At 47.2% G+C, this 22303-nt stretch overlaps 1 protein-coding gene across 1 annotated transcript in view; it reads left to right on the forward strand.

Moving 5' to 3' along the window:
* The first annotated feature begins 4612 nt into the window (after positions 1 to 4612).
* Positions 4613 to 22303, forward strand: part of EIF4E (eukaryotic translation initiation factor 4E) — a 79692-nt gene continuing 62001 nt past the window's right edge. Inside the window, exon 1 of the mRNA XM_075337035.1 lies at positions 4613 to 4769. Within this exon, the coding sequence (XP_075193150.1) occupies positions 4752 to 4769 (18 nt within the window). The 5' untranslated portion in view covers positions 4613 to 4751. The remainder of the gene's footprint in view (positions 4770 to 22303) is intronic.

Raw genomic sequence — 22303 nt, forward strand, 5'->3', positions numbered from 1 at the left:
GACCCCTGTGATGGAAGTTTCCCATACCCAATCATTTCCTATTAGCTCCACATTGGAGCACGGAAGTGTGCTAGTCACATGACTATAGGTGATGTTTTTCGCCAGCAACTAGAGCATTAACCTAATAATATGCAGGGAGTCGCCACTGTACGTTGGTGACGGGCCCCCTGTACGGAGTGATTGGATGGGGAAGCTTTGTTTGATCATAATACTGTTTATCGCTAAACCGGATGTGACCTCATTGATTGACGTTTTTCCCATCCAATGGGTGCTTATGCGTTCCAGACTGGAGCGCGGAAGTCTGCCGGTCATGTGACCGGAAGTGATCTCAGACGCCGACAGTGTGGGCACGAATGGAGAATTATGCAGGGTGCTTCCCTGCACAGCCGAAGGTAATGACTAATTAGCAATGGGTATATAGCGATCTTAGACACCAGTGTCCATGTACCACCCTATACTTGGACACATAGCCTGTACCTTTGATCCCTGCCACTGCAGGTTGATCAGCCTCTTGAACCCTGCCACTGCAGGTTGTTCAAATTGTTCTTTAATCTCCCCTGAAGAACTCTTCTCACTTAGAGGGAAACGCGTTGGGAGAACGCTTTTTTGTTTGGTTGTGGGGCAGACAGCTCACTTGGGCGCTGCCCTTGTCAGGGCGGAAGCATTGGCACGGGGCACGACAGGGTTTATATTTTACCATCTCCCAATGCCTTACCCTGGTTTATTCCGCTTCTGATCAACCCTGGATCGGTGTGTCCTGTTATCCCTGGAGAACATCTGGGTGAGACCACTTCAGTTTATAGCCATTTGGCAATATTACTGCACTTTTGTAATATTGATATATTTTTATCTGTAGTATTAAAAGTTAAGTTTTAGTCCCTGCTATTATCTTGTATATATTGGACTATTGGGCAATATTTACCTGCTTGCAGGTTTCTGCTGTTGTATCAGATACTAAGAGGTCAGACAAGATAGTCAGGAGGGACGATACAACAATCATGGTCAGTATCACAAGCATGGTCAGAAGCAGGAACAATGCATACATCTGGCAATTACTGGGAGTTTAAAGAGGGTGTGGAACTGCCCTGTTGGCCACAGCAGGGAGGTGATTATACCTGCGAGTTACTGAACTGAACACACCCATTCTGCCTGACCAGGTGGTACCACAGGTCCCAGCCACACCAGTAGAGCTGTCTGGACAGAGCCTGTGCTGTCCAGCAGTATTGGCAATGACATTGCCACTACATTCTGTAGTATAAATATGGTGTGGCCTGGTGACAGAGGCAGATGTCGCTGCAGCTAGTCGCAATAAAGATGTAACAATGTTACTATAGTACACATTTTACTGCCGATACATACCCGCTTCCTGCAGCAGCTTCACAATGCCATTCGCTGTTATTTTAGGATTGATTTTTTATAATTATAATATATAGATATCTGTCGATCTAAATATATATTATCTCCATCTCTCTCTAATATAAAATATTAGAGATATATATATATATATATATATAGAGAGAGATATATCTCTATCTCTCCATATATCTCTCTCTCATATATATATATATATCTCTACACACACACACACGCACAACATTCATCTCTGGATGACAGAACCGGTCTCCCTCCTGAGCCATTAGGAGGCTTGACAAATTTATTTAATGTAAAGAGGAAAGTAAGAGTGGGAGAGAATATATGCAAAAGAAAATGTATACCTCCAACTAAAGCTGGGCTCAGACAGTGGAAATGTAACCTAGGCAGTCACGTCTGAGAACTGTACACAGCTTCACATGCCTGAACACACTGTAGACAGAAGCTAGAGTGTAGGCCTCTACTGTTCCTGTACTGCGGGATAGGAAAGGTGCCCGCAGGGTCACTTGAGAGGAAGGAAGAGAGGTGCGCAATGCGAGTAAAGGAGGCAGTGAAGGCAAACTGAGGGCATTAGATAGGATGTTGTACATGTGGAGTGTAGTCCCTTTTCAGTCTGACAGGAGGGTCCCTGCAGGGTAATGTGTTGGCACCGGGATGAATTTGCTATTGTAAGAATCTTACTTTAAAGGGAACCTGTCACTAGATGTGGGGCCTATAAGCTGCGGCCACCACCAGTGGGCTCTTTTACAACCCTTGGCAAAAATTATGGAATCACATGGCTCAGAGGATGTTCATTCAGTTGTTTACTTTTGTTTTTAAAAAAAAAAAAAGCAGATCACAGACATGGCACAAAATTAAAGTCATGTCAAATGGCAACTTTCTGGCTTTAAGAAACACAAAAAAAAAAACAAACCACACACACAAATGTGCTAGCCATTAATTTTTACTTTTCAAGACTAAACAGGGGGGGAATTATGGAATAAAAAAAAAAAAACAAAACAAAAAAAACAAAAACAAACAAAAGAACACTCTTCATCAATCTGGCTCCAACTTTCTCTGATTGCTGTTGCCAGATCAGCTTTGCAGGTTGGAGCCTTGTCATGGACCATTTTCTTCAACTTCCACCAAAGATTTTCAATTGGATTGAGATCCGGACTCTTTGCAGGCCATGTCATTGACCTTATGTGTCTTCTTTCAAGGAATGTTTTCACAGTTTTTGCTCTATGGCAGGATGCATTATCTTAATAAATGATTTCATCATCCCCAAACATCCTTTTCAACTGATAAGAAAAGGGTCCAAAATTTCAATGTAAACTTGGGCATTTATGTAAGGTGTAATGACAACCATCTCCCCAGTGCCTTTACCTGACATGCAGCCCCATATCACCAATGACTGAAAATTTACATGTTCTCTTCAGGCAGTCCTCTTTTTATTTTTTTAGCTTTTCTGTATGTAAATCTCATTTCCTTTAGGTGGTTTCTTACAGTTCGGTCACACACTGACTCCAGTTTCCTCCCATTCATTCCTCATTTATTTTGTTGTGCTTTTCCTGTTTTGGAGACATATTGCTTTAAGTTTCCTGTCTTGACGCTTTGATGTCTTCCTTTGTCTACCAGTATGTTTGCCTTTAACAACCTTCCCATCTTTGTGTTTTGACCAGACTTTATATGCAGCTGTGAACAACCAACATCTTTTGCGACATTGCGTGATGATTTACCCTCTTTTAAGAGTTTGATAATCCTCTCCTTTGTTTCAATTGACATCTCTCGTGTTGGAGCCATGATTCATGTCCGTCCACTTGGTGCAACAGCTCTCCAAGGTGTGATCACTCCTTTTTAGATGCAGACTAACGAGCTCTTATTTGATGCAATGTTAGTTTTGGGAATGAAAATTTACAGGGCGATTCCATAATTTTTCCCCGTTTGGTCTTGAAAAGTAAGTTACTGGTTAGCACATTATGTTTTCATGATTTCTTTTAGTGTTTAAGCCAGAAAGTTGCCATTTGAAATTACTTTAGTTTCGTGCCATGTCTGTGATCTGCTTTTTTTTTTTTTTAAATAAAAGTAAACCACTGAATGAACATCCTCAGAGCCAGGTAGGTCCATAATTTTTCCCAGGGATTGTATACAGAATTCTAGCATGCTGTAAGAGCCCAGGCCGCTGTGTAGAATGTAAAAATCACTTTATACATACCTAAACGGTCGCTGCAATGGAGTTGGGTCTTATGGAAGTCTCTGTTCTCCAGTGCTGGCGCCTCCTCTTTCGACCATCTTCGTCCTCCTTCTGAAGCTTGTGTGCATGATGCGTCCTATGTCATACACACTCGCCGGTCCTGCGCAGGTGCACTAAGATAACTTGAGCTGTCCTGCTAAGGGCAGATCAAAGTGTGCCTCTGCAGGACCTGAATGCCGGCAAGTGTGGATGACGTAGGACACATCATGCACCGCGGCTTCAGAAGGAGGACAAATATGGCCGAAAGAGGAGGCGCTGGACAACGGAGACACCCATCTGACTTGTCTTCGCCGCACTGACCGTTTCGGTAAGTATTATAAAGTGATTTTTTACATTCTACACAGCGGCCCGGGCTCTTATATACAGCATGTTAGAATGATTTATATAAGAGCCCAATGGTGATGGCCATAGCTCTGCTGACACAGGTTCCCTTTAACAATGGCCAATTGTGATCACTAGATCCATGGGGCGAGGATCTCTTGTGGGGTGCTCCCTATAAAAGGTTTACAGGTCAATTGCAACACTTAATGGCAGCCATAAACACTAACACCCAAAACCTCAATGGAGGGAACAAATATTGATTTTTTTACCGTTGCACCCCCACCTGGCATGTGTTTCTTTTACATTTTTCAATATATTATTACATGGTAAAATGAATGACATCATTGAAAACAGCCCTCCTCACATATACAGCCCCGGCAGCCATTGCAGCTGAAAAATCACATTAAAAAGTTTTGGATCTTGGAAAACAGAGGATAAAAAAATGCCAGGTTAAAACCACCTTGCATGAAGGCAGCCATGGCCCAGCCCTCTGCACAGCCAGCTATTGGCCTATGTGGTCACACGCCGGCTCCAGCCGTCTGGGCTATGCTGCTCGCAGGACGTCACCCTTGTGCCCTTCACCAGCCGCCATGCTCCTCCTCTCTGACGTCACCCGTACTCGCAGGACTTCCACAGGACTCTGCCACTTATACAAGTGACTGAACTACAGCTTCCGGCATGCAACGGGACGGGGCGGGGCTGCGCAAGCCCAGGACTCGCCGGACGTCACGTGGCACTCCCCAAACCAACCCGGTTTGAATATTTTTTTTCTGTCGTCGCCTCTTCTTCCCTGCCAGCGGCTGCTGTGCAGTCACATCTATCTAAAATGGCGACCGTGGAACCGGTGAGTGGACCCGTGAGCAGGAGAATGAGCGCATAAAGCGCAGCGTGACTGTGGCGGCAGATTGGCAGGGCCGATGGCTTCCTGAGGTGTGAGACGTGCCGCCCGTGGTGGCGTCTGCTCGCCGGGAGGGGAGAGTGGCGGTGATCCGGGAGGAGGAGCCGGGGCAGCATGTCTTAGCGGAGTAGCAGGCGGCTTGTACTGCTGAGCCGGCACCGCCATGCTCCGGGCGCGCCTGCGACGTGTCCCGTGATGTGTGAGGCGGAGGGGTCGTCATGGGGGAGGGGGCGGGGGCGCGCTGCTGAACGCTCTGAAGCGGCGCGTGGCACGCGGGCGCGAGAAAAGGCCGCGTGGCGGGGGGTGCGGAGGGTCCGAGCATTGCATCCACCCGGGCGGCGCGGGGTCTCCCGGCCTCACAGGGGAGGCGGCCCACGGGGGGACATATCGGGGCCGAGCGACATGTGCGAGGCGGCCTCCGAGGCTACACATATGGTGGGCACTGCACAAGAGCGGCAGCGAGTGGTGGCAGCAGTGCATGGGGGCTGTCAGTCACCGGCCTCACTGTAAGCAGTGCATGGGGGCTGTCAGTCACCGGCCTCACTGTAAGCAGTGCATGGGGGCTGTCAGTCACCGGCCTCACTGTAAGCAGTGCATGGGGGCTGTCAGTCACCGGCCTCACTGTAGTCACGGGGGGGGGGGGTCGCTCTGCCCCATCCGGAAGGGGGTCGCTCTGCCCCATCCTCACATTTCCCTTTCTGGAGGCCCCGTGTGCTCCAGACTGCTGCTGGTCTGTCTGCCGCGCTATAGGTCGCTCTGTGAGCGCAGTTGGCCGGGCACACTAATGGGACTGTTCCGATGAGTTATTGGTGGCCTATTGTTCCCCTCCCCTTAATTACTGGACCTACTTTGGCAGATTTTTATTTTATTTTTTTGCAACAGATGTCCATTCAGAAAACCATAATTTCTTTTTCTCCTCCCCATTTCTAAAAATGTATGTGTAATGTATGTAGATGGTGCCCTTACGCATGTACTGGTCTTGGCCATGGGTCTTTTAAGACCTGGAAACCCTCACCTTCCATCACCCCATGGATCCAATGCAGATAATGGTGGTGCTGCCTCCAGAAGCCATGACCATGGCAATAGTGGGTGCCCAAGGGTGCTGCCCAAGTTAACCCCTAGATACCTGAGTGCTGTTGACTCTTAAGGGGTTAGCATTGTATTGGCCCTCCCATAGTGCTGCAGTCTGTCCTCAGCTGGACAGCCGGAGCTATAAGTAGGTACACAGAACTCATCAGGTCATGCTAGTCTTCGCTGTCAGACATGTCTATGTTCCTTGAACCTTTCGCCACCACGTTGCATACAAATTCCGGCCAGCATCCTTGGAGATGAAGTCCTCTCATACCTCTGTGACAACGCTTCTGAAAAGTTCCCTGAACTACAAAGATGTTTGTGGGTGTCAAGTTGGGTGAACATGGTGCCCCCTCAAGCCTTCTACGTCACTTTGGTAGGTAGCTCCTTACCTGGATGATACTGATAAAATATCAGCACAGTGTACCTACTTTCACCCACCATGTATAGTAATGGTGAGCTCCCCAGGGTCAGCAGCAGTTACTAGCATGGCTAATGTTTCGTCACACGGCTTAGGTAGTAATGACATTTTCCCCATCAGCCCAGATCTGACCAGGGTGGTTATCCAGGATGCTGGTGAATAGACTGGTGTAACATTACAAAATATCCACAATGGTGGAAACCATTTTTGAGTATTGGGCAATCAGATCCAACTTGATGGTTTGCAACATGATGGATGTTGGCTCACTGAAGTGTCTAGGAGCCAATTGTTTCCATCCTTTATTATAAATCTGTCCCTCCGAACGACCACCTAATGTATCCAGGACACTGTTGAAGGCCATCCTCATTCTTCAGTTCAGACAATTGGAAAAATATCAACAGCGGATGGATTTCAGAACTGATGTTAATGTAAGCAGAGGGAGTTTCAGTACGGAGTGGCGTGTTAGCATAACCGAATGATTCATATAGAGCAGGATCTCTCCACAGCCTCTAGAGTAGGGGTCCCCAGCCTTTCAGAGCCACAATTTGTTCTGAGAGAAGCTGACGAGCCACATCAAGCACCCTCCTTTCTAAATCGTGACACCCACAGTCCCCCATTACCGTTATAATGATAAAGCATTCCTAGAGAAGACCCATCAAAAACTTGTACCTTCATCCCTTCTAGGCAGAATAGTTGCATCTAAGGTTTCCCACTTTACCCTATTTGTGGCATTTGTGTCCTGCACCCTCTCCACACTGCTGCTTTCTGCTTCAAGCACCCTACTGGCAGCATCATCCTAGCTGTGCAGGGCTACGCCAAAAAGTCACCATCCAGAGACCTCATAGTTGTCTGCTAGACCTGGTGTTACTGCACCAAGCTGGCAGAGCCACACATCATGGGCCTGCTACACAAGTGGCTCCTGAGCGACTGATTTTTCCTGATCAAACATGGCCATTTAATCATAGCATAACTTTGAACCACTTCCTGACTCTTGTCTTTTATGTCATGCACATGTATGGCTCTGGCTCAACCACTGAGATACTGCTGTAAAAATAAAACAGTGACATGTAGTGTGGGCGGTGCCTTTCCTTCCAATCATGGATAGCGGCATGTAGTGTGGGCGGTGCCTTTCCTTCCAATCATGGATAGCGGCATATAGTGTGGGCGGTGCCTTTCCTTCCAATCATGGATAGCGACATGTAGTGTGGGCGGTGCCTTTCCTTCCAATCATGGATAGCGGCATATAGTGTGGGCGGTGCCTTTCCTTCCAATCATGGATAGCGGCATGTAGTGTGGGCGGTGCCTTTCCTTCCAATCATGGATAGCGGCATGTAGTGTGGGCGGTGCCTTTCCTTCCAATCATGGATAGCGGCATGTAGTGGGGGCGGTGCCTTTCCTTCCAATCATGGATAGCGGCATGTAGTGGGGGCGGTGCCTTTCCTTCCAATCATGGATAGCGGCATGTAGTGGGGGCGGTGCCTTTCCTTCCAATCATGGATAGCGGCATGTAGTGTGGGCGGTGCCTTTCCTTCCAATCATGGATAGCGGCATGTAGTGGGGGCGGTGCCTTTCCTTCCAATCATGGATAGCGGCATATAGTGTGGGCGGTGCCTTTTTTTCTAATCATGGATAGCGGCATGTAGTGTGGGCGGTGCCTTTCCTTCCAATCACGGACTGCTGATGGGTTACATGGCAGCTGGGGTCTACTGAAGGTCCCCGTTACCACCTAAGTAAGATTCCGGTCAGTCATTCTATGACTGGACTGATGGGGTAGAGTTTATTTCACTACATGCAGTATCACTGAACTGTTGCAGTATATTGTGTAAGTGACCAAACAATTGTTGGTATAAGTCACCTTGGAAGGCTAAAACATGGGGGACAAATAGTTCAAATTACCCTCTTTCCCAATCCCCAAAAAAACGAAAAGCATATTTGGCACCTTACGTACATAGTCCACATTTTGAAAATGTAAAATTATTTGACTCATTTGTTAAATAGCGTAAAGGGCAGTTTACACACAGCGACATCGCTAGCGATAGCGCCCGCCCCCGTTGGTTGTGCGTCACGGGCAAATCGCTGCCCATGGCACACAACATCGCTAAGAACGGTCACACATACCTGCCTAGCGACGTCGCTGTGACCGGCGAACCGCCTCCTTTCTAAGGGGGAGGTTCGTGCGACGTCACTAAGCAGCCGCCCAATAGAAGCGGAGGGGCGGAGATGAGCGGGCGGAACATCCCGCCCACCTCCTTCCTTCCTCATTGCGGGCGGCCGCAGGTAAGGTGAGGTTCCTCGTTCCTGCGGTGTCACACATAGTGATGTGTGCTGCTGCAGGAACGACGAACAACCTGTGTCCTGCAACAGCAACGATAACTGGGAATAGAACGACGCGTGAACGATCAACGATAAGGTGAGTAATTTTGATCGATAACTGTCGTTCGTGCGTTTCACACACAACGTCGCTAACGAGGCCGGGTGTGCGTCACGAATTCCGTGACCCCCAATGACATCTCGTTAGTGATGCCGTTACGTGTAAAGCAGCCTTTAGTCACCAGAAAAGTTTTCCTTCTTCCCCCCCAAATAAAAAATAGAGAAAAGTAATTTGTATCCCAAAATGGTACCAATAACATCAGTGAATGCCCACACAGGTTTCCATAGAAAAATAAGTTGAATCCTAGAAAATTGAGGCAAAATTATTTTTTAAGTTGAGAATATCCGTAAAATGAAATCAAAACCCTATAGCAACTTGAGTTTTTTTGTAATTGTATAGATCTGCAGAATCAATTTACTGTTTAGGCTGCTTTCACACATCCGTTTTTTGCAGTGCGGCTCAATCCGGCTCAAAAACCTAGGCAACGGATGCGACGAAAAAAACGGATCCGTTGCATACGTTTTTCCATGCGGCCCGTCCGTTTTTTGACGGATGCGGCTTGATATTGAGCATGCGCAGTGCAAAAACCGCATCTGACGGCTGAATGCAGTTTTTGCCACAGTCTGCCGCAACCGGCGTTCATAGGCTTGCATTGTAAATTGCGCCGGCGCTATGCAGTTTTTGCGCCGTACAAAAAAAGTACCAGGCAACGTTCCATCTGGCCGCCGCATGGGCTAAATATGCCGCATCCGGCAAAAAATGGACGCAAGGCCATGCAGCACAATACAGCGCTAATACAAGTCTATCCTTGAAAAACACAACCGGCGGCAAAAAAAAACAGTTGGGGTTTTTCTGCAAAACGCCGTATTGTGCCGCTCAACAAAAACCGGATGTGTGAAAGCAGCCTTATGTTTTCCTTATGCAATGAGCAACATAAAATCAGAACTAGAGTGTTTTGGTTTTCTTTTTGGTGTATTCAGTGCTTTTAGACGTGGAAAATTTCAGCAATGTAGGAATTCCATAAAATATAAAAGTTAGTTATTTTGATCTAATGAGTTGTCCACTACTCACATCCCCTTTCTCAATCTACGGTTCCCTCTTGGAGCCATTTCAGCCTCTCCCATGGAGATTGTCATGTGATCCTTGCGTCCATTCACTCTCCCCTCATACGTATTGCTTGTATCCGGAGGACGCAAGACAGCGGCAGTGCTCACCTCCGGATGTAAGTGACTTGTCTGAAGGTGGGGAGAGGGAAGCTGATTGTCACGTGATCACTGGGAGAGGCGAGTACAAGTGGAAAACATGGATTAAGAAGGGGGTGTCCGGAGTACTGCAGAAAATGCTTAGTGAGAAATTTAAATCGCATGAACTCTTGGTGGCCACTCTTTACCATTCTTCCAGGTATACTTGCACATAGTTTTTCAAGGAGCTCATTCCAAAATTCTTGAAGAACTAATCACTGATATTCTGTCAATTATAGACTTGTCCAAATCCTTTTGTTTTATGCACTGTATCTTTTTCGGACTATAAGACGCACTCTGGTTTTAGAGGAGGAAAATACAAATTTTAAGCACAAAAATGTGGTCATGACACACTGTTATGGGGCGAGGATCTGCTGCTGACACTGTTATGGGGGTAATGTCCCCAAATTCTCTACTAAGGTACCCCAACCTGGTAATGATCCTCCTGCCTTGTATATTATCCCCATTGTATATATGTCCCCCATCCTGGTATAGCCCTCATGCTGTGGCACACATAAAAACATAAACGTTTATACTCACCTTTCCTCACTCCACGCAGCATTGCTAGTCTTCCGGTCTGTGCCAGCAGCAGCGCCCTGACCTGTGTGGAGCCGTGCGCATTACGTTATCGCTGTGTGCACGGCTCTCCACACACATCAGCAGGCCGGCAGATAGGAGGTCATTGCGATGCTGCAGGGAACAGTGACTGGTGAGTATACTTATTCACTGCCCCCTGTGCTGATGCGGGGGGCAGTGAATATAGCCGCACATGATCACTCCAGGCTGTAGGAGCCAGGGATGATCACGCAGCCCGGCGGTTTAGTATGCGCGCAATCCCCGTCCATCATCCCGCCCACCTGTCAGCCCCGGCTTCAGGGCTGAGAGATGATGGGCGGGAGGAGGCATGCGTATGAAATAAGGCTAATGAGCAGGCCCACGTGGTCACGGTAGGCGCTGCTACAGCCTGCCACTTCTGACCCGCTCCCCCACCACTGCACCCCCCTTCCCCGCAGCCATCTAACTATAAGACGCACCCCCCACTTTCCCCCAAAATTTTGGGGGGGAAAAAAGTGCGTCTTCTAGTCCGAAAAATACGGTAATCCCAGGCAGACTTGATGATAATGGATATGGGGGGACATGTATTTACTTCTAGAACTCATTCTTTTTTACTCTTGAATAGTTCTTAATGACATTGGCTTTATATTTGTGCTCATTGTCCGGTTGTAGAGTAAATTTGGAGCCGATCTAATGACTCCTTAACCCCTTCACGACCGGCCGATTTTTCGCCATTCTTTTTCTGAGAGACGTAACTTTTTTATTTTTCAGTCAATATGGTCATGTGAAAGCTCATTTTTTGCGGAACGAGCTGTACTTTTAAATGAAACCATCAGTTTTACCATATAGTGTACTAGAAAACGGCAAAAAAAATCCAAATGCAGAAAAATTGCAAAAAAAAAGTGCGATAGCACTATGGTTTTTGAGATTTTATTCACTGTGTTCACTATATGGTAAAACTGATGTGTGGGTGTGATGCCTCAGGTCAGTGCGAGGTCGTAGACACCAAACATGTATAGGTTTACTTTTATATAAAAGTTTAAAAAAAATCGGAAGTTTGTCCGAAAAAAGTGGCGCACGTTTATTATTTTTTGCGTCTCTAGCTGACGTTTTTAACGGTACCATTTTTGCGCAGATGCTACGTTTTGATCGCCTTTTATTGCATTTTGCGCAAAAGTTGTGGCGACAAAAAAACATTGTTTTGGCGTTTGGAATTTTTTTGCCGCTACGCCGTATACTGATCAGATTAATTGATTTTATATTTTGATAGATCGGGCATTTCTGAACGCGGCGATACCAAATGTGTGTATATTTTTTATTTTTTTAACCCTTTAATTTTCAATGGGGCGAATGGGGGGTGATTTGAACTTTTAGGTTTTTTGTTTTTTTAATTTTTTAACTTTTTTTTTAACTTTTTTTATTTTACTAGTCCCCCTAGGGGGCTATTGCGATCAGCATTCCGATCGCTCTGCAGTATCTGCTGATCACAGCTACAAGGCTGTAAACAGCAGATACGCTCTTTCTCTTTAGCTGTGCCGCTGGCACAGCGAAAGTGAAAGCAAGTCAGGTGTAGTACAGGAGTCATCACATGACCCTGTGCTACCATGACAACTATTGGAAGTCACGTGATCGCGTCACGTGACTTCCGGTATCGGGCGGTAAGTAAATGTTTACCGCGATTGCGCTTATAATGGCGCTGTCACATATTGACAGCGCCATATAAGGGGTTAAATGGCACGAGCAGATAACTATTCTGCTCGTGCCTAGCAGGCACACATCTCAGCTGTGAAAATCAGCTGAGATGTGTGCCGATCGCAGCATGATGCTGCCGGCAGACCGCGGGCAGTAACATTATGACCACAAGGACGTAATTTTATGGCCCGCGGTTGTTAAGGGGTTAATGGTATTCCATGAGGGATAAGTATCCGCCTGTATTTGTTAGCAATGAGGACACCATTAATCCTGTCCAAATCCCCAATTCCATTTACCTTTTTAAAGGGAACCTGTCACCAGAATTTTCGCTAATAAACTAAAAGAATCCCCTTCTGCGGCTCCGGGGCTGCATTCTAGAAAGGTTCATCTTGCTACTGGCCCCCCTTTCAGACCTAAACAACAACTTTATAAAATATTACCTTTTGGTATGCTAATGAGGTTTGTTGGCCCCGGGGGCGGGCTGTATTTCGTCTGTTATCCCCCCCTCCTGCCGCTGTTCGCTGTCTCCCAGTGTTCATTTACATAGATGAGGCCGCCGCCCTCATCTTCTGCAGTGCTCCTGAAGTCTCGCGCAGGCACAGTGGGACTATCGCGGGACTGAGCACTGTTTTCAAAAAAAAGGTAAACGGGGATGATAAAAATAAGCAATGGCCAGCGCAAGCGCATAACAGTAGAGGCAGAGGTAAAAGCGCGGGCTTGAGATTATAGACGGGTACTTGGATGAAGCTGGTGATGACATCCACAGCGCCGTCCATAATCTCGCGCCTGCGCAATAACATCACTGGTGCTCGCATTTTGAAAACAGTGCTCAGTCCCCTGATAGTGCCACTGCGCATGCGCGAGACTTCCGGAGCACTGCAGAAGATGAGGGCGGCGGCCTCATCTATGTAAATGAACACAGGGACAGATGAAATACAGCCCGCCCCTGGGGCCAACAACATTACCATAGCAAAAGGGTAATATTTTATAAAGTTATGTAGGTCTGAAAGGGGGGCCAGTAGCAAGATGAACCTTTTTATAGAATGCAGCCTATGAGCTGCAGAAGGGGATTTTTTAAGTTTAATAGCGAAAATTCTGGTGACAGGTTCCCTTTAATGAAGCCCTAATCATGCAAGGACCCTCCACCATGCCTCACTGTTGCCTGCAAACTCAATGTTGTACTGCCCTCCAGCACACAACCGGCCTTCTGTTACAGCTAAATGCTTTCAATTTTGACTCCAAAGTCTAGAGCACCTGCTGACACTTTTCTGCACCCCAGTTTCTCTGGTTTTGGGCAAAACTCTTTGAATATTACTTCAAGAGGATTTCTTCACAGAAGATGAATCCCACTCGTTGATGCTAGCTGATGGCATTCCTGGACATCCCCAATTTTGAAGGGAATAAAATGTGTCTATAATCTATTGCACTTTTTAACTTGGCTCCACTGTGTTGCGGTCCTTTTAAAGCAACCTGTCAAGTAAAAAAAACAATATTAGGCTGCGTGTCCAGACCACGATCAGTGTTTGCAGCGTTTTAGACGCAGCATGCTTCAGCTGCGTCCAAAACACTGCGTTGTACAGGACAACCATAGTGGACAGGATTTTTTTTTAAATCCCGTGCCCACTGTACTTGTATTTTCCGCAGCAAGCACTGACCTGCGGTGCATCTTTCCAGACTGCAGCATGTCAATTGTTTGGTGCAGAATTGCCTGCGTCCTCCATAGGGAGAACACAAGCCGGAGACCGCAGCGCACTGAACCCTGATCGTGGGTACTGACAGCTGCGTTCTCCGGAGGAGGAGACGCCCAGCCCCGCAGGTCAGGACCCGCTGTGTCCAGGGCGCAGTAAGTCCTGATCATGGGCACATACCCTAAATCTCATCTGCAGGTTAATAGCATTCTGAAGCTGCCTGCAGTAAGAGCCCCACTGCCAGGAGGAAATTTAACCTTTTTCTTCCGGCAGCCTCTGGCTTTCAGGGATCAGGGTGGCACCAGTGCAGTTTGTCATCACTCAATACATAGTGAGAGGTGGTCTCTTTGTTGATTGACGGCTCTGGATTTAGAGAGTCATAAGGCCAGAGATGGAAGGATAACAAGCAGGTGGCAAGGACTTGTGCTTGGTTTCAACAGTCATTTCTGTGCTGACAGTTTCTGTAATATTGCACACTAGTGATCCGGACAGCTTCAAGGCTGTGCTACTGTTTCCCCGAAAATAAGATACTGTCTTATATTTTTTTTTTTTTTTTGCGCGGAAAAAAGGACTAGGTCTTATTTTCAGGGGGTGACTTATTGTCGAGGATACATGGTTTGGGGTAAGTTTACCACCCCCAAAAAGCTGACCCCCTCCCCTTCCCAGGATCATCATACTTACCAGCCCCGGGCGTCTGCATGGCTCCCAGATCTCCCAGCATGTCGCCCTCTCCTGCGTCTGGCAGACTCACACATAAGATAGCATACACTCACACATAAGATAGCATACACTCATATAGACACACACACACACACACACACACACACACACACACACACACACACATCAGATTCCATATCATTCCTCCCTGTGATCTGTGCTGCATGCCTCCCCTGCATCTGACCGACACACATACATGAGATCACACACACACCTTTCACATCATTCCTCCCTGTGACCTCCGGTGGGCACTCCAGGCAGCTGTGCTACACACCATCCCCTGCGTCTAGCCGACACGCACACATTCGATCGCATACACTCACACATTCGATAGCATACACTCACGATATCGCACATACCTATACAATCACACACTCACAACATCTGGAGATACCACGTGCTTCCGGCCATGTGATCCTCCCGCAGGTCCTGGCAGATCCACTGCACAGCGTCGCAAGTCCTTACAAGCGCCGAGAAGCAATCGATATCGCTGGATGTGGTGAGTGTGTGGATGCCATCTGTAGTGTGTGTGTGTATATGTGATCTGATTTGTGTGTATATATTCCGCCGCAGCACCTTGATGCGCTCACCTGCTCCCGGTTGGCGTCTGGTGAGTATGATCGCGGGGTCTTCTCTCTTCTGGGGGTGTCTGCTGTCTATAATGAAGTGTCCTGCAGTATCTTTAACTTTTTTACCGCTGCATGGACACTTCATTATTGACCGCGGCTAGGTCTTATTTTCGGGGGATGTATTATATTTAAGCCTGCCTGAAAAAATCCTGCTAGGTCTTATTTTCGGTGGAGGTCTTATTTTCGGGGAAACACGATATAAGCTCTAATGGATAGGTACTGGGAGGTCTGTGCATGTACCGACACCTCTGCTAAACTACAAGCAGAAAACCATAGGATTAATGCCGGCGTCACACGGGACGATCTATCGTGCGATCGCACGTTCAATCGTACCCACCCCTATCGTTTGTGCGTCACGGGCATATTGCTGCCCGTGTCGCACAGTCGGTAACCCCCGTCACATGCACTTACCTGCTGAGCGACCTCGCTGTGGGCGGTGAACATCCACTTCCTGAAGGGGGGGGGACATTCTGCGTCACATTGACGTCACACAGCGGCCGGCCAATAGAAGCGGAGGGGAAGAGATGAGCGGGACGTAAACATCCCGCCCACCTCCTTCCTTCAGCATTGCCGTCGGGACGCAGATAAGCTGCAGTTCGTTGTTCCCGGCAGGGCTGTGGAGTCGGTAAGCCAAACCTTCGACTCCGACTCCGACTCCGACTCCTCAAATTCTCTTGCACCGACTCCGACTCCTACATATATTGCTTAGTTAGGTGAAAAATTTATTGTAGTACATGAATATGTGTATGTGAACATCAGACATTTAATAATTTTTATGATACGATAATCAAGATATTTGGATAGAACATAAAATATATTTATTGGAATACAACTTTAGAACACAAAAAACTGTAATAAATTGTAAATATGTAATACACTATGTAATATACAGTAGATTACATATATATCTTGTGTGTGTATATACACTGTGTGTGTGTATATATATATATATATATATATATATATATATATATATATATATATATATATATATATAATAAATATATATATATATATATACACACAGTGTATATACACACACAAGATATATATGTAATCTACTGTATATTACATAGTGTATTACATATTTACAATTTATTACAGTTTTTTGTGTTCTAAAGTTGTATTCCAATAAATATTTTATGTTCTATCCAAATATCTTGATTATTGTATCATAAAAACAATTAAATGTCTGATGTTCACATTGTACTACAATAAATTTTTCACTTAAATATAAGCATTATACTAAATGTTATTATTTAGTAAAATATTCAGCACATTCTGCATTGCACTCCTGTCCCCAATTTATTATATATTTTAGGAGTCGGAGTCGGTGCATTTTATACCGACTCCGACTCCACCAAAATGAGCTCCGACTCCACGACTCCGACTCCACAGCCCTGGTTCCCGGGGTGTCAAACGTAGCGATGAGTGCTGCCTCGGGAACGACGAACAACCGGCGCGCAGAAGGAGGAACGATATTATGAAAATGAACGACGTGTCAACGAGCAACGATAAGGTGAGTATATTTGCTAGTTAACAGACGCTCGTAGCTGTCACACGCTACGATATGTCTAACGATGCCGGATGTGCGTCACTAACGACCTGACCCCGACGACATATCGCCCGATATCGTAGCGTGTGACGCCGGCATTACAATGCCTTTGCTCCTCAGAACTGGAGCACTATGCTTTGCAATATTGCATGCTTTTTGAACATTTGCATCCATTTGCACAGGCCTGCTTTGGTCAATATCCTGTTTGACAGGCTGACTGCACTACCAAGTCATTGTTCTCGGCAGCACATGCTGCTTACACAGGACGATGTGCTGCTGAGGGGGATGTTTTTTAAGCAAGCTAAAACATCATTTCATCTGCTGAACGAGAATGTTACTTTTTTGCCTGGTGAGGGGCGGCCTGTTTGTACAGTTTGATAATTGGGAAGCGAACATTGCTAGGAGCAGTCAATCCCAATTATCGGCTACTGTAAATGTGGGCCCTAACCCTTGAGGTAAGCAAACACTCAGTTTGCCGCAGACACCCCCCCCCAATCCCTCTTTCTGGTTATTTGACCTACTGATGTGACAGATTCCAGGGTCAGTAAATGTATTCATTTATTTTTATTAATCTATGCTTATTCTAAACTTGTATTATTTAACATTTTCTCAATTTGGACTCATTAATGCTAATGTTTCCTTAGATAACTATTATTACCACACATTGCTTGGCAACCAGGTACCGTATTTTTCGGACTATAAGACGCACCCTGGTTTTAGAGGAGGAAAATGGGAAAATAAAACTTTAAGCAAAAAATGTGGTCATGACACACTGTTATGGGGCGAGGATCTGCTGCTGACACTGTTATGGGGGTAATGTCCCCAAATTCTCTACTAAGGTACCCCATCCTGGTAATGATCCTCCTGCCTTGTATATGATCCTGCTATAAACCCCCATCCTGCTCCTATACCAGCATCCTGCTCCTATACTCCCATCCTGCTCCTATACTCCCATCCTGCTCCTATACTCCCATCCTGCTCCTATACTCCCATCCTGCTCCTATACTCCCATCCTGCTCCTATACTCCCATCCTGCTCCTATACTCCCATCCTGCTCCTATACTCCCATCCTGCTCCTATACTCCCATCCTGCTCCTATACTCCCATCCTGCTCATATACTCCCATCCTGCTCATATACTCCCATCCTGCTCATATACTCCCATCCTGCTCATATACTCCCATCCTGCTCATATACTCCCATCCTGCTCATATACTCCCATCCTGCTCATATACTCCCATCCTGCTCATATACTCCCATCCTGCTCATATACTCCCATCCTGCTCATATACTCCCATCCTGCTCATATACTCCCATCCTGCTCATATACTCCCATCCTGCTCATATACTCCCATCCTGCTCATATACTCCCATCCTGCTCATATACTCCCATCCTGCTCATATACTCCCATCCTGCTCATATACTCCCATCCTGCTCATATACTCCCATCCTGCTCATATACTCCCATCCTGCTCATATACTCCCATCCTGCTCATATACTCCCATCCTGTTCATATACTCCCATCCTGTTCATATACTCCCATCCTGTTCATATACTCCCATCCTGTTCATATACCCCCATCCTGTTCATATACCCCCATCCTGTTCATATACCCCCATCCTGTTCATATACTCCCATCCTGTTCATATACTCCCATCCTGTTCATATACCCCCATCCTGTTCATATACCCCCATCCTGTTCATATACCCCCATCCTGTTCATATACCCCCATCCTGTTCATATACCCCCATCCTGTTCATATACCCCCATCCTGTTCATATACCCCCATCCTGTTCATATACCCCCATCCTGTTCATATACCCCCATCCTGTTCATATACCCCCATCCTGTTCATATACCCCCATCCTGTTCATATACCCCCATCCTGTTCATATACCCCCATCCTGTTCATATACCCCCATCCTGTTCATATACCCCCATCCTGTTCATATACCCCCATCCTGTTCATATACCCCCATCCTGTTCATATACTCCCATCCTGTTCATATACTCCCATCCTGTTCATATACTCCCATCCTGTTCATATACTCCCATCCTGTTCATATACTCCCATCCTGTTCATATACTCCCATCCTGTTCATATACCCCCATCCTGTTCATATACCCCCATCCTGTTCATATACCCCCATCCTGTTCATATACCCCCATCCTGTTCATATACCCCCATCCTGTTCATATACCCCCATCCTGTTCATATACCCCCATCCTGTTCATATACCCCCATCCTGTTCATATACCCCCATCCTGTTCATATACCCCCATCCTGCCTGCTCATATACTCCCATCCTGCCTGCTCATATACTCCCATCCTGCTCATATACTCCCATCCTGCCTGCTCATATACTCCCATCCTGTTCATATACTCCCATCCTGTTCATATACTCCCATCCTGTTCATATACCCCCATCCTGTTCATATACCCCCATCCTGTTCATATACCCCCATCCTGTTCATATACCCCCATCCTGTTCATATACCCCCATCCTGTTCATATACCCCCATCCTGTTCATATACCCCCATCCTGTTCATATACCCCCATCCTGCCTGCTCATATACCCCCATCCTGCCTGCTCATATACTCCCATCCTGCCTGCTCATATACTCCCATCCTGTTCATATACTCCCATCCTGTTCATATACTCCCATCCTGTTCATATACTCCCATCCTGTTCATATACTCCCATCCTGTTCATATACCCCCATCCTGTTCATATACCCCCATCCTGTTCATATACCCCCATCCTGTTCATATACCCCCATCCTGTTCATATACCCCCATCCTGTTCATATACCCCCATCCTGTTCATATACCCCCATCCTGTTCATATACCCCCATCCTGTTCATATACCCCCATCCTGTTCATATACCCCCATCCTGTTCATATACCCCCATCCTGTTCATATACCCCCATCCTGTTCATATACTCCCATCCTGTTCATATACTCCCATCCTGTTCATATACTCCCATCCTGTTCATATACCCCCATCCTGCCTGCTCATATACTCCCATCCTGCTATATGCCCCCATCGTGCTCATATACCATCCTGGTATATGGCCTGTATCCTATAGCACAGAGAAAAAAAATAAACGTTTATACTCACCTTTTCCTCACTCCCTCCAGCACCGATCATATATTCCTCTCTGCGCCACTGACCTGTGTGTGTGGAGCCGTTCCCCTGCTGCATCGCGATGTCTTCCTGTCTGCCGATCAGCTGACCAGCTCAGCACAGAGCAGCTGACCGGCACAGACAGGAAGACATTGTGTGCTGCAGGGGGGCGGCTCCACACACGGGGACGGGTGAGTACACTGATTCACTGCACCCCGCGCTGATGATGACGCGTGGGGGGCAGTGAATACAGCCGCACATGATCACTCCAGGCTGTAATTGCCAGGGGTGATCATGCGGCCGGCTCTTTGCTATGCGTGCGTCCCCGCTCGTCCTCCCGCCCACCTGTCAGTGCCGGCTTCAGCGCTTAGAGATGGGCGTGAGGATGGGCGTGCATATGTAATGAGCGGGCCCACGTGGTCACGGCAGGCGCTGCTGCTGCCTGCTCGTGCCCCAGATGGGCCGCTCCACCGCAGTACCCTCGTTTCCTGCCCGCAGCCCTATAGTCAGACCATAAGACGCACCCCCAACTTTCCCCCAACATTTGGGGGAAAAAAAGTGCGTCTTATGGTCCGAAAAATACGGTAGTTGTGCTCCACGCTCGGACACTGGTAACGTGGCAGTGCCTACTTTTTTTTTTTTTTTTAGATAACAGGAGAGCGAGACAGAGTAGATTCTTCTAATGACAAATATCCAAAATGTCTACATTTATTAATGTTGTCAGAACAACGCTTAAAGGGAACCTGTCATCAGAAATTTGGCTTTCAACCTAAATGTTTCCCCCTCTGCAGCTCGTGGGCTGCATTCTAGTAAGGTTTCTATACTTTTTGTGCCCCCTTTTAAACCAAAATAAATATTTTATAAAACTGTACCTTTCGGTTTGAAAATCTTGTAAATCGTCCATGGGGGCGGGCCGGGCCGTGTGGCGTCCGTTGCTGTATCTTACGCCGTCCCCCATGCTCCAAATCATCCCTCAGGACGCCGCCCACTGTGCCCGAGGTCCCGTGCACGCCGGGACACCTAGTGACGTGGTCGCACGCACGAGAGTATGGGCGGCGCTGTGATTGCATCGCAAGTGCGCGCCCATACTCTCGTGGCCGCGCTCTCCCCACTGCCTCCAGCGTTCTGCGCCGGCCCGACGTCACCTCCTTCCCATCGTACCCTGCAGCAGGAAATAGATGGGAGGAGCGGAGCAGGCCACTACAGGAGAAGCGGAGAGGATCTGAGCGACGTACAGAGGGGAGAGTGCGCCCACGAGAGTATGGGCGCGCACTTGCGATGCAATCACAGCGCCGCCCATACTCTCGTGCGTGCGACCACGTCACTAGGTGTCCCGGCGTGCACGGGACCTCGGGCGCAGTGGGCGGCGTCCTGAGGGATGATTTGGAACATGGGGGACGGCGTAAGGGACAGCAACGGACGCCACACGGCCTGCCCCCATGGAAAATTAACAAGATTTTCAAACCGAAAGGTACAGTTTTATAAAGTATTTATTTTGGTTTTAAAGTGGGCACAAAAAGTATAGAAACCTTACTAGAATGCAGCCCACGAGCTGCAGAGGGGGAAACATTTAGGTTGAAAGCCAAATTTCTGATGACAGGTTCCCTTTAATGCCTGAGTCCAAAAGAGCTAGATGTATTATTCAGTATGAAAATTTGGGGGGAGTCTTGGTGAACACTGTAGATGTTTTCTGTTCATACGAATATTCATAAATTAAAGCAGAATTGAATAAACCTGTAAAAAGCATCCTTTATTCTTAGAGATTTAAAACGATGTTACCCTTTTGATGAGGAGGATTGTGAGGATCAGGATACTACACCTAAGGTTAAATGGAACTTGTCACCAGGCTTTTTTCCCCATATAAACTGCAGCCACCACCAGTAAGCCATTATATACATTCTAGAATACAGTGGAACCTCGCGTAACGAGTAACCCAGTTAACGAGAATTTCGCTTAACAAGCAAAGCTTTCTGTAAATTTGTAACCCGGTTTACGAGAAAGCTTTGCTGTGCGAGCAAAATCCTCACCGCACACACTTCCGGTTCCGTACATCCACCGCGCTCTAACCCGCACGAAGTCCACACAAACACACGCACGCACACATATACAGTATGATGCTCACCTTACCTTCCGTTCCACCGCTGGTCTCATGGTTCTCGTAGTTCCCGGGTACATCGCGACATGCTCGCGGCGAACTACAAGTACCATGAGGCCGGCGGTGGAACGGAAGGTAAGGTGAGCATATAATGTGTACCTTCCATTTCATCGCCGGCCTCCTGGGTCCTGTAGTTCGCCACTCCACTCCAGGCTGTGCATCGGCATCCATAGTGACGAAGCAGGAACTTCCTGGTTCCTGTCACCGCTACTCAAAGGCAGCGCGCTGGCCAATCAGAGGCAAGCGACT

Source organism: Anomaloglossus baeobatrachus, chromosome 1 (genome assembly GCF_048569485.1).
Source record: "Anomaloglossus baeobatrachus isolate aAnoBae1 chromosome 1, aAnoBae1.hap1, whole genome shotgun sequence".
NCBI classification, from domain to species: domain Eukaryota; kingdom Metazoa; phylum Chordata; class Amphibia; order Anura; family Aromobatidae; genus Anomaloglossus; species Anomaloglossus baeobatrachus.